General features: G+C 35.8%; 1 protein-coding gene across 1 annotated transcript in view; it reads left to right on the top strand.

Moving 5' to 3' along the window:
* The window catches only part of OCA2 (OCA2 melanosomal transmembrane protein), a 210584-nt gene that overhangs the window by 75397 nt on the left and 120948 nt on the right, over positions 1 to 14239 (top strand). The window contains exons 9-12 of the mRNA XM_087726964.1: positions 2240 to 2311; positions 4294 to 4359; positions 7304 to 7360; positions 9264 to 9388. Coding sequence (XP_087583090.1) covers positions 2240 to 2311; positions 4294 to 4359; positions 7304 to 7360; positions 9264 to 9388 — 320 coding nt within the window. The remainder of the gene's footprint in view (positions 1 to 2239; positions 2312 to 4293; positions 4360 to 7303; positions 7361 to 9263; positions 9389 to 14239) is intronic.

The following is a 14239-nucleotide window of genomic DNA, read 5'->3' as shown; positions in this document are numbered from 1 at the left end:
CTTTTATTTAATAATAAATAATACATTATATTTATTATTATATTAAATTAGTCCATATTATATTATATTATATTACTCCATCTTCTAAGGATTTTCTGTTCAATTCCCTATGATGACTGTTAACATAACCCATATAATAAAGGTAAAATATTATCCTTTATATGATAGGAATTGATGCACACTTTCACACTAGCATAAGCATCTGCTGGAGTGACATGGTTTTGGTGTCAGCATGGTTTATAACATACCACGAAGTAAACCACTTCAGAAGCAGTTTTGTTCCTCTGAATTCCAGTGAGATCAGCAGTACTGTAAAACTGAGATGTTCTGTTTCCGATTAATCTCTGGGCTAATCAAAACTGCTACAACTGTTTTTTGTTTGTTTGAAATGATGTGCTTTGTTTCTCCATTTGTGGTATTTTTTCACCTTTCCTTACATATAGTTTCAGGGCAGTCCAGAGAAGTAAGAAGGACCCTCAAAATGCCATATTATTGATGTTTTTTAAAAACCTTTTCTTTCTTTCCCTTTTATGTAGAATGAGACATGAACAGATTTTTGCAGTTGTGGGACTCAGCATAAAGTAATAATTTTCAGTTGTTCTCAGCTTATTAGGTCTTCAGAAGTGAAGACAATCACAGCTTGCCTTCAAATGGCTTTTGAGAGTTGGGAAATGAAAACAGTGGTGGTGTGAAAATCTCTTTATTTCCCACATATTTAACTAATTATAGGAGAGAAAGGAAAGCCTTAATAGAAACATAACATCTGGAAGGAGGATTTTCTCCCCTTGCTTCCCAAAGCAAGTAAACTGATGACTTTCACATATCTGGGATCCTTAGAAAATAACCTCACATTTGTGACAGTGGGGCTTATTTTTTTAATACTATTTGATGCATAGAGCAGGTGTGTGATTTTCATTCCAGTCATCCTGTAACAGAAAATACATTCTTGTACTTGTTCTGGCAAGGATCCTTTGCTTGTAATCAAGTAAAAACAAAGTGCATGGAAATTATTTATGTGCTTCATTTGACTCTAGCTGTGCCTCAAGATGGTGTGTAGTTGGTTATACATCCCTTACCCATAGTGTGCTAACTTTGCATGGACATACTTGTCTGTTCTATAGCTAAAGCATATATGTAAGTAAGCATTTGAGCTTCTGTTATAAAGTGCTCCCTTGTCTCTGGGCAGAATAATTATCAGACTCATGAAGAATTTATGCTGTTGGGGCAGTATCTAGCACATTCATCAGGAGCTATGTTGCATGGTTTACTTATATACATTCTCATTAGCCCTTCATATATTTGGCAATACTGGGCAACCAGGAAGCAAAATATGCAGCATTGATGTTCTAATCAAGAGTTGATGTGATGTGTAATTTCAATATCTTTCTTACTGATTGCAATGTAGTAATTCTAAAATTTCCATTCCAGTGGTAATAAGTACATTAAAAAACCTTTTGTTTTACTCTCCCCCCATTGAAACGGAAATAAATGGAGAGAATTATAAAGGTTGTTTCATTGTTTTTTGGATTTCCAAACATATTCTAGTACTGTTAGCATTAAGTAGATTTTGTGAAATAGTTTCTTCTGAATAATATTTTGCTAGATCATATTTTTATGTAATTTACTTATTTATTTATATCCCACCTTTCATATGAACAGGGTTCAATGATAACATAGAATTTCAATTATATAAGATCTTTTGTTGTTGCATTTTCTTTAATGGAATTACTCCCTTTAATGGTATAACACCAATTCAATTTGTAGGCCAAATCTGAAGATGCATTAAGCAAGCCACCATTGAGATACAGTATTTATTGAGGTTTTCTACCTTGCTCCTTTATTTTAAAATATTTATAAAAGGTGGCACCTCTATATGAAAATTCCATGAAAAGATTTGTTTTCCTGGTAGAAATATTTATGCAAAGACTATCTAGCTGTTTCAATGAGCAACTGAAATCTAATTTGAACCTGACTGTGCATGGTTAAATCATGAATTTCCCTGTAAACTCTGAAAAAGAGGAATGTATTGCAATTTAATGGCCTGATTTGCCTGTACAGTTAAGTCAATCTGAATACAGTAACTGTGTCTCTAAAAAATCTACTGTGTGATTGTAAGTAGATCTTTATATCACATTGAAGACCTATTGGAAAAAGACTATTTGAGATATAATGTTTGAACAACTGAAATTTAATTTTGCAAAAGGCTCTGTTACAGAATTGTTCATTACTTTTGCTACAGATTGTCCACAGGACATTAGCTGCAATGTTGGGATCTTTGGCTGCCTTAGCTGCCTTAGCTGCAATTGGTGATGTAAGTAGCAAGCTCTCCTATCTGTATTACTCAGAACTTTTGACTACAGATTCTGGTTTAACTTTGCTGTGCCATGAACAGTGCATGTCTTTGCTAAAGAAGGCATCTGTACTTAAACTCCCAGTTTACTAGTGGCACACCACTGCAAAAAGATATATAACTGTGATGGCGAACCTATGGCATGAGTGCCATAGGTGGCATGCGGAGCCCTCTCTGCAGGCACGTCAGCCTTTCACCGACCAGCTGATTTTGGGGCCCCTGCTGCACATGAGGAGACATGCATGTATGGGGTGGGAATCACATTTGTGGGCTGTTGCGGGGCTCATGGGGGTAGTGGTGTGTTCCCCATGCCCCATTTTTGGTTTCAGAAGGCTTTAGGGAGGCCTGCTAGGACCAAAATGGGGCATGGGGGGGGGTCACATGCATTAATGGGGGCCAAAACATGGGGGAATGAGGGGACACAGGGGTTTGTGTGCACACATGCAGGGGGAACATAGCATTGTGTGTGTGGGTGCATGCGTGATTTCGGCACGGCAGGGCAAAAAGGTTAGCCATCACTGATATATAAGAAAACATGTTAACCTAGATAGGAACCATGGAAATAATTTTATATGTACAGTGGGAAAAGGCAGAATCAATTTCAAAATGCATTCAAAAGGAATCTCATCTACTTTGAAGATGTAGGTCACAAATATTAATGATGGTACCGGAATAGAAATTTGCTGATTTTTAGGGTTCAGCTGCTTTACACTTAGCCGTAATTCTGTTTCATTTCCATGTTCTTTGTGTACATAGCATTAGTTCAGCTTTTCTTTCTTCACAGCAAATCTGTTGATAAGGCTCAACAAAAAAACAACAACAGTAAAGTTTGCTGAGATTGCCAGAGATACAGCTGATTCTCATTTGTCAAAACATCAAAACCATTATTTGAGGAGGCATCCATGGCTAGCCACAATGATACCCAAAGATTGAAACTTGCTTCATGATATCATAACTCAAAACAAAAACAAAAAAGGAAACATTGCTTGCATTTTTAAATGAGGGGGAAATTACACATTGTTTTTTCTGATAAGGAAAAAAAAAGCCTGTGCTGTATTTGGATGTTCACTCATGAATTACTAGTGGTTATTTTCTGCTGGCATTGTTTTAGCATCCTTACAGCTCATTCATTCTCAGTTTCCATAATGCCCAGATAATTTTACAACAGGAATTATCAAAATGTGGCCTGGGAGCCTCTGGTGGACCCTGGAAACGAACAAATTATCTATCATAGAGTTCCATTTGACTGCCAGGCACAATTGGCTGCCAGTTGGCTGACTAGGGCAGAGTTCGTTCATTGTTACAGCCCCCAATTCCCCTTGTTCATTGTCACTCAGTTTGCTTCCAAAAATGGATCACTGATTGAAAACTGGTTGATCAAAGTAATAAATACTTACTTTTTTGAGGAGCTGGTTCAAAATTGAATTTCAAGAAGGTCTTTAAAAATGGAGAAGATCAGAAGGTACACACCAACGCTATTACCATGTTATTATAATTGCCAAAAAACCCACCCAATTTTGCAGACTGAACAATATTTTTCTCTTATATTATCCACATATTGTCCAGATGTTCATTTAGCAGTCCATCACTGCAGATATTTTGAAAAATACTACTTTAAAAAAATTGCCTTTTTGCCCTTATTGTTTTAATTTTTTTCAACTGTTTCTTTTTCAAATGCTACTAGTATTTTTGTCAATAGAACTAAGGCATGTGCTTATACAATTTTCATTTATTTTCATTTATGATCAATATTGTTATAAATAAACCCCACTCCATTTTACCTTTACCAATATAAAGAGATTTCCAATCTGGGTTCCTTTCAAAAATATTGAGTTAATTTCTTTAAGATATTGTTTTTTAAAATAGAGTTTGAATTTCCAAGATTAAATGACTAGATAAAAAGATGAATGTGATTCAGTGATAATTGTCCTCTTTAATTGCAGAAGCCGAGCCTGATCAAAGTAGTGGCATGGATTGATTTTGAAACTCTGGCACTATTGTTTGGAATGGTAACTAAACATTTTCATGACACCTTAAAAGATCTGAATTTTTTTTAAAAAAATATTATATATAAACCCTGCAAGTTACTATTATTCATATGTGTGGTTGGGCAGGAAGAGTTTCAGCATTAGCTCCTTTTAAAACTGTTTTGGCTTAAAATGTTAAGAATGAGTACATCCCAAATATGGCAGGGAACTGGTCACAAGTATGTACCACTACCCTGCCAGCCCCTATTTTGGGGTCTCCAATCGTTTCAGGCTTTTTCAGGTCACCCCTTTTCCAGGGTATCTGGGTGTAGTTATCTCCCTAAGAGAAAATGTCTTACCTGGGGCAAGTATCAGGGTTCCGATGGATGCCCTAATTAACTCATGAGCCTCGAGCCAAATTTCAAAAGAAATCCAGTTATTTATTAGGAGCAACATGTCAACACTGTTCCTGAGTGAAGTCAACTCTGCTGCATGGGATTTATGGTTCAACTGTAACCCTATTTCCTGCCTCCTCCAAGAGTGTATCATTAATCACATTGTCCAATGAGGCACTTTTGCAAGCTGTAAAAAACACGTCTTTCAGGCCAGCACCTGTAATCTGAAATTCAACCTTGAGAAAGGTATGCATGGAACGTGCTTCTGAACATGGCTGCTGAACTGCTCCATCAGTTTCCCTCCCTTCCTGCCCATGGCAACTCGACAGTAGACCATGATTGCTTTGGGAGTTGACAGCAAGTAATTAAACTGTTACCACCTGGTCTTAGGTGAAGAAATGCTGTTTCTTCCCAATCCTCTCTCTGAATCTGGATGGGAAAGAACAGGCAACTGCTCTTCTCAAGAGCTTAATTTCTAAGCACATAGCTTTGGTATCCCTCTCTAAAAAGATCCAAGATCTTTTTGTTGAGAAAACTCAACATTCAATATATTCAATTCATATATATACATATATACATATATACATATATACATATATACATATATACATATATACATATATACATATATACATATATACATATATACATATATACATATATACATATATACATATATACATATATACATATATACATATATACATATATACATATATACATATATACATATATACATATATACATATATACATATATACATATATACATATATACATATATACATATATACATATATACATATATACATATATACATATATACATATATACATATATACATATATACATATATACATATATACATATATACATACGTACGTACGTACGTATGTATGTATGTATATATTATATGTGTATACACACACACACACACACACACACACACACACACACACAAGCTAGCATTCTTTCATCAGCAAAGAAGAAAAGAACTAGAGGTTCAGAAAAAGGGATCAAAAGTAGCATTGCATATCTCATCAAACCAGCACTGAAAAGAAATGTATTACCTGGTGCACTTGTTTATATCTTCCCTGTAATTTTACCACCGTGAGTCTAGCTGTTGAGCAATGCCAGGTCCAGTCAAAAAATCTGTTCCTAACACTTCTTGTTATTCTGAATCTTGCTGCCAATAAAGATACTGATAACTACCTCTATTTGCAAGAGCTTTTACAGAGATAGACTATTTCTACATCATCTCCTAGTCTGCAGACCACTCCATTCACAACTAGATCTTTACTGAATTTAGATCAGTTCAAGGATGTCTGTTTCTGAGCTAGATGTTGAAAAAGAGCAATCTTCATTCTTTCACTATATACTGTTGATGAGAATGCATGCTGTAAGTCCAAGTTATCGCTTTACATGCTTATAGTTTCTAAATTTCTTGACTTTGGCCTGGTGGTATTTCTCATTAGGGTTAATTATTATGTATAAATGAATAAATCTGCTTTGAAAATCTCCCCATTAACTAAAGTGAAAAAAAATCAACAAATAGTTATACTTTTACTGCATAAAACACAGTTGGGTATGATTTAGTTCCATAGTAACCCCCTGTGAGAATATAAAACAGGAAATCAGCAGCATTTTCACCCCGGAGTGCTAGATAAAATGGGAACGAGACTCACTCAAATGTACATAGGTAGACTCTGACAGTGACCCCCTGGTAAGTCAACATGTGGTCCCTGTGACCATTCCGGTGGAGTTAGTGGTGTCCTCATTGGGCACCCAGGGGAGAACGTTGGCCCTGTTGGATTTAGGTTGCACCAGGTGTATGGTTAAATCACATGGAAATTGGGACTGAGACTGAGGAGATTGAGGGTGTCTGTTGCTGTCTGCCAATTGGGTGGATCGGTGGTGGGGTGGGGGGGAAGCTCACTTCACAACGGAACTTGTGGAAATGAGGATGGGGAGCTACAAAGAGCTTCTGAGTTTTATAATAGTACATGAAACATTTACTTAGTGAGTCCTCCTTCTATGACCTGTTTTCCTGAAAATGTGCAATTGGGTGAGGCAAAGGGCAGAAGGAGCACATAATTGGGTACACAGAAGACTTGAAATATTAGAGAAATAAAAGTCACTGGTAGAGTACTAGCAAGTTGCAAGGATATAGCATTAATCCCAAAATTGCAGCTTCTGCCTCCCAATGGCTAGCAATTTTCCTTTTAACTGGCATGGGAATGATCCACACCTGTACCAATATTGGGTTTATCCAAAACTGAAATACTTCCAAAAAAAGATTTAGTAATAATCTACTCACTTCATGACTATGTTTCAAGTTCTTTCACTAAAGTGGAGGCACATTCCTATTCATTCTAAAAAAAAAAAAAAGAATCCCCCAAACAATTGTTTTCAACTCTGAAAAATAACTTGCACTGAAAATCTGCTCTGGAATTCATTTAATGACATTAGTTCACTCAAGGAAGATGGCATGCTCAGTTTCATCTGAAAGATTCTCCAATAGAGTCATATTTACTTATGTAAAGCAAATTCAAACATGGCAGCCCAGCTTTTAAAAAATTTCTGTCTTTCTAGATGCTTTTGGTTGCTATCTTCTCTGAAACTGGGTTTTTTGATTACTGTGCAGTAAAGGTGAGTCTGTTTTTTAATGGTAAGTATTTACAAATACTTTGTGTGTACATTACACTGAAAAGTGTGCTTGAATCATTCTCAGTTCAGTTGTTTCAATTCTGCTCTGAGTAATGCTGACTGCTTTTACAAGTATGCTACCTTTCTTTTGTAAAGATCTTAACCAATTTGATGAAATTTAGAGCTACTATTTTAAAAGACTTGACAAAGATTCAGGACACATTCTTAATCTCTATTGCAGTTAATAGCACTTACACGGCACTTAACTTCAATAAGATTGAGAGACTAGCTTCATCCATTAGGTGATGTCAAATATTGATATCTTACTACTATGTAGCTGGGTTACATATCTCTTTGCAAACAACTGGAAATAAACATTGAGGAAATAGTACATTCATTAGCATCAATGAAGTTATCTAGTTGGGAAATGAAATGTCTGCAAGCAACAAGCAAGCTCAAAAAGCACCAAGGATGCCGCTGTTCATCCCTCAGCTACAGTACATATAGTCTCTTCTATTGTGCATCTGAAATAAGTCTGCTTTAAACCATGGTTATGAAAGTAGCTCCTTTTTATTATAATTATGATTATGATTCAGGACTTATCATTGAAAATTTATTGTTAATTGAAATCAGAAGCTAAATTGCCTGTTAAATGAAAAGAAAATCAGGAGAAATACATTACTCAAAGCCTTTGTACTTACTGACAAATGATTGTTTCCTATTGGAGCTATGTTAGATTACTGTGAACAAATTTCAAAATGCACTTATATCTAAACTGTGATAATATTTACTTTTTGCCCAAAAGGTCTTATGACAGAAATAACAAACAAGCTTGAATTTTATTTTGGTAACCAAGGGACTATAGGTAGACATTGATTCCCATATAGCATTGTAATTTCCATGAGCCCTAATTTCTGAGAAGCAACAATAGGTAATTTGAGAAATTGGACCATTTCTTCACGTCTTCATTTCGCCTTACAAGCTTCCTAGAAGCAGATTTTGTCAATGGAAGGATGGCAAGATGTGTAGTAAAGTTGGTAATTGTATCAGTTCCTTCGCAGATCCCCACTGAAGGGGGAAGCTGTCAAGGAATGTTGAAAATGAGGATCATGTCTTAATAGTTCACTGCAGCAATGTGGCAGTGGTGTTGAACAGCAGCCATGCAGTGTCACTAAGGTGACAAAACATTCCCCAAATTTCGTTCCCTTGGGAACAATGGGTTCCCAGTATCCTGTAAGTTAGCCCTACTGAGGTGTTCTTGCTGAAAACATTTTGCCCTTTGATTCAGTATTTTGCCCAATTGAAGGTTACAATATAGTAAACAGTCACAAGAGTTTAAGAAGTACATAAAAATAATATCTCTAGAACAGGAGTGTCAAACTCAATTTCATTGAGGGCCGCATCAGGGTTGTGTTTGACCTTGAGGTGGGTGTGGCTGGGGTAGATGTGGCCAGCTTGACATCACTCGTGTCGGGGCGCCTGTGGGGCCCGAGTGCTCTGCCCACAAAAATGGGTTCCTGAGCTTTGTTTTGGGGTGCCATGGCCTCCTGTAACCCTCTGCCAGCAAAAACAGAGCCTCCAGTTTTTGCTGGCAGAGGGTTGCAGAAGGCCGTGGCAGCCAAAAACAGAGCTCAGGAACCCATTTTCACTGGCAGAGGCACCGTGGGCCGATCCTTTGCTGTTTCCAGGGTGGCTTTGTGGGCCAGATTTAAGCACACTGCGGGCCTGGATCTGGCCCCTGGGCCTTGAATTTGACACCTCTGCTCTAGAATTTCAACTCTTCTCTTGAGATCAACAGAATCCCTAATATATATCATGAGAAGAACAGTTGATCTGTTGAAATTTGCACCATGTTGTTGATCACCTTCATCTATTTCACTAATATTTTTTTGCATCTTTTTACTAGGCTTATAGACTTTCTCGAGGTAAAGTGTGGGCCATGATTATCATTCTCTGTTTTTTTGCTGCAATTCTATCAGCCTTTCTGGACAATGTTACTACAGTGCTCCTCTTTACTCCAGTAACTATAAGGTATTTTTTGAATTGTCATATGTATTGCAGTACATTTATTTATTTGATTGCATTAATATTTTATTTTTTCCACTTTGGGCAAGGAGTTAAAATGTTCAGATAGTCATATATGTATGAAGCATATATAAATAGAAACAAAATAGCATACTATAAAAATAGAAGTAGAACCTGTAGTGAAACTAAGGAGTTTTTTTAAATTGCATGAAGTCTGACATGTCCTCTTCCATACCACCCCCCAGTTTTTTCTTCCTTTAGCAATAATAAATCAATATTCTGAGATAGATGAAGATGTACAGCTGTTTCTGAAGTTTTAATTCATTTACTTTTTTGCTTTACTATAAAAAAAATCAAACTTTCAGAAATTGTAGTAAAATTGGTCAATACTTAAGCAAAAGCTAAAGCCAATAAACATAGTTTAAAATCTGTCTGTATAAAATAATTGCTCCTGAAATTAGATTCTCTAAACTGAGTTAGCTATAAAGAATATTACTGAAGACATCGGCTAATTAAAAAGATAGAATTTTCTCCTAACTCAGCCAACTAAGGTTATGATCACATTAATAGATCTGTGTGCCATGCGAGTAAAAATGTAGTGATGCTATTGTCTTGATTTCGCCAGATTTGTCAAGGGCAGGAACTTCTGAAATGGGATGTTGTGAATGATTCTTTCATGGAAGCATTAATCTGTGATTGGCACAAAATATTAGAAAAGTACTTAGCAGGATAAAAGCATTTCCACGTGGATCAGCACTGTAACAGTGTATATGCTCACTCTTTGAGTGGTAATATAAAAACCATTTTTCAAGTCACTTGTGATTCTCTCTGGACCAGCGAAACAAGGTATTGTTCTGAGAGACAACAATGCTTTCGTTCCGAAGGAGGAGCTGACGTCACAATGACACAGTGTGCGATCTTGGAGCTCCAAGATTGCAGTTGATATTTTTGCCGCTGGACAGTCCTTTTGGACCTAAACTGTCCCGAAAAAAATGGTGACAGGGAAGAGTACATCCTGCTGATCTCAGGCACACTGCAAAGTACCTGATTGATCCAGAAGAATCTCTTTTTGCCAGCGACAGAAGCACAGTCATTGAAGCTGCTGAAGTTGGGACAGCTCTGGAATGGGAGGAAAACGGAAAGTGAAATCATGTCCATCTGGTGAGGAAATCTTATTATTATAAAAGAGACTACCCCCCCCACCAAAAAAAAATTAAAGCTAAATTAAATTTGAAAACAGAAGAGAACAAGCAGCGAAATTAAGCTACATTAGAGTGTGTTATTCTTTTCTTAAAATTTTATTTTACGGATGGAACTTTTGCAAATGTTTTCTATTCTTTAAATTGAACAGATTAGTTTTTCTTCTACTACTTTTTAGATTCTTTTTTTATACCTATGGATTAAAATCTTTTTCCTTATTTTTATAATGCTGGATTGGATGGTTTTATTTTGCTCCATTTAAGAATTTTGTTTTTTTTAAGCCTGGAATATAAAGAAGATATAAAAGGAATACAAAGAGGGCTTTAATAACAGAGGGAAAGGAAGTAACACTGCCACTTGGAGGCTGGAGGCTTGGAAGTCTTGGAAATATTGTCTTTTCTTTTTTCTCTTTGATCATTTGACTTTGCATTTCAAGGTTCCTCAGCTTGTTTACAGAGAGTGATAGTGAGAAGAGCATGGGTTGTTTATACAGGTGCTCTTCGGGAGCTTTATTGGCAGCTAGAGTGGAGTGAAAACAAAGCCTTATCTTGAAAGATTATAAATGAACTTGTTTTAAATTTAATAAAAAGATTTGAATGCCAGAGTGACAGTGTTTACAAGTTGGAGGAATGGGGCAATATGAAAAAGAAACCTTAACATTGCAAAAGATTATGTTTGAAATTCAAAAATTATCAGAAGTAACCGAGAAAATTGAGAAGAGATTGGAGAACATAGATCGTAGAACAGTAAAATTTGATGGAAAAATTGAGGATGTTCATCAAATGAAGAAAGTGGAGGTCAGAGTTCTAAAAACTGAAGGAAAAAAATAAACAAAGAGACAAGAAAATTGTTGATACTGACAATGAACTGAGCGTGGTTGGAAATGGAAAGAGTGGAATATGGGGAGATAGATGGACTGGAGCTCTACCCCAGATTTCAAAGTATAGAAGAAGAAAAGAGAGAAGAATTGATGGAACTAAGGAGAGAAATTTTGTCAGAAGCACTAGTGATAACCAAAGATAAGCTGATCAAAGAAGCAGATGGAGGGTTTCAAGCTTATACAAGATATCCAATAAGCAATAAGTTGCGAAGAGAAGTCCATACAAAACGTACTAAGGAAATAACCAGAATACTAATCCCACAAATGGCAAGAGACAAAAGACTGCACTATTACTGGAAAGACATAGATTGATGTAATGAAAGCTTATAATAAACATTTAAGTCAAATGTAGTTAAATTTAGAGCATTATGTATAAAATGAAGTGATAATGGATTCAGTTAAATAATTGATTGATAATGATAATGCATATATATGTATTGGTTTGATAAGAGGTAATTTGATATAAATTGCAAATGGTGACTACGAAAGGAGGTTTAGAAACTCTGTTATTAAATATAACCAATTTTTATTTAGAACATGTTATAAAGGTGTAATGTTACTGGGTGATATTGGGAAGAGCTAATGGAATGCTATTATGTGGTTTTGCTTTAAATCTGGAATATTTTATATAAAAGGACATAAAACAATTAAAATCAAATGAAGGTTGAGGTATGATGATAGTAATATATATAAATATATTTGATTTAAAATATATGATTTGATATGAATTGTAGGTGACTGTAGAAGGGATGCATGGAAGTTTTTGTAACCAATTGACACACTTTCTACAATTTGTAATGGAAGATGGTTTTGTGTTTTCTTTTGTGTTTTGTCTGTTTGGTTTATTCAAAAATATAAAAAATTCTTTATATAAAAAAACAATGCTTTAGTTCCATACGATACCTTTCTGTGGAATAAATTAAAACTATTCTCAATAATCAAAGAAGGAAGAGAATCAGCAAAAGAATTTTTGCCCAAAATTGCAACTGGCAATCATACTGAGCTGTTATGTTTATGTAGTTTTTTGAAATCCTTCAGCAATCATGAAGTTGCTTTTCAATTAGCTTTCAATGGTTAAAGACCCTGAGCTTGTCAGCTGACAGGCTGTCAGCCCAAGTTCGAGACTTGAGCATTGCACATGAACTCCCAGTCTTGCCTCAGCTCCACTTAGCAGTTTGAAAGCATGCAAATGTGACTAGATAAATAGGTACCATTTTGGTGGGAAGGTAGTAGTGTTCCATGTGCCTTTGGCTTATAGCCATGCTGGCCACATGACCATGGAAAATGTCTTCAGACAATGCTAGCTCCCTCAGCTAGAATTTAAATAGAGATGAACACTGCCCTCTAAAGTCAGATACAACTGGATGGGGAAAACCTTTACCATTATCATTACCTCTGTGAATAAATATATGTAGTTTGTATTCTAGTAAACTGAACATTGTTTTAACAACTGTCGCTTTTTCCTTTTTCCTTTGGGTTAAAATAATGTTCACCCCAGTGACCAATGTCTATCAATTCTGCTTAATTGTACTGCCAGTACCGAGTTAATTTTTCTCAATCTATTTGATTCTTTTAGAATAGAATTGGTTTCCTAGATTACATTTGGCAGTCACATTTTTATTACATTTTTAACCACACACCCCTGGTTTTATTTATTATTTTATGGATTAGATAAAACAAACAACAAAAAGAGCAAAAACCAAAAAGGTAAAAGAATACACATACTTACATAAAAATAATCATGAAGAAAATATATCTGTGTGGTTGCTAAAAATTAACAATGACTTGATGGTACATAATTATTTGCATAATATATACATTAGAGCAAAACTTGATATGAAAATATGATGATTACAAACAAAAGGATGAAGAAAGAATATTATAGGACAAAGCATTTGAGTGTTTTTCCCTTTTTTCCACCCTAGCCACTAAATTCTGCTTACATATTTTATACTATTCTTTAGATATCTGCAACTATTGCTCATATCTATGTGAATCATTTGAATTACCCTTTTAAACAGTTTCTCAAAATCTAAGTGTGCATTGTTGTGTAATATGTTGTATATAAGGAAACCACTCTTAAACTTGATCAGATTTCTGCTAAGATTATATCTAAACAATTTTTCACTATTGGTATTCTACAATTTTAGTTTCCCAATCTAGTATCAATGGCCTGCCTAGCTCCACACTTTAGGAACTAATGATGATACTTAGATAAATGATGGATAGGTAATTAATATATGATAAATTATAGATAGATATAGATAAGATAGGTAGTTAGGTAGGTAGGTAGGTAGGTAGGTAGGTAGATATATCCCTCACTTTTCTGCGTTACCTTGCTTTGAACAGTTTTTTGTCTCTGAATCCAGATTACTTCCAGAATTAAATATAGACTAGAAATGAACACAATGGTGAGGTAAAGTCATTCATTGAAAAATAATAATTGACTGCCCTTTTTTATTTGCATATCAACTCCAGACATGGCTCCCTGCACTCTGCCGCGATCCCAGGGAAGGGGTGGAGGTGTGGCTATTGTTATCTGAGAGTCTCTAGTACCTCGTAGGATCCCTGCTCCGGAGCTTGTCGGGTGTGAGTCCTTGCTGGTGAAGTTGGACCTCAAGGGTCAAGTGGGCTTGCTGTTAAAGTACCTGCCTCCCAACTGCGTTGCAGCAGCCCTCCCCTCGCTCCTCGAGTCAGTAGTTGAGCTGGCAATTGAGTTTCCCAGGCTTATGGTTCTGGGGGATTTCAATTTGCCTTCGCTCGGTGAACACTCTGAT

This window comes from Thamnophis sirtalis, unplaced genomic scaffold (assembly GCF_051295495.1).
Source record: "Thamnophis sirtalis isolate CommonGarterSnake01/CBP01778 unplaced genomic scaffold, rThaSir2_p1.2 scaffold_12, whole genome shotgun sequence".
NCBI lineage: Eukaryota > Metazoa > Chordata > Lepidosauria > Squamata > Natricidae > Thamnophis > Thamnophis sirtalis.
This window is presented reverse-complemented; position numbering and strand designations above follow the sequence as displayed.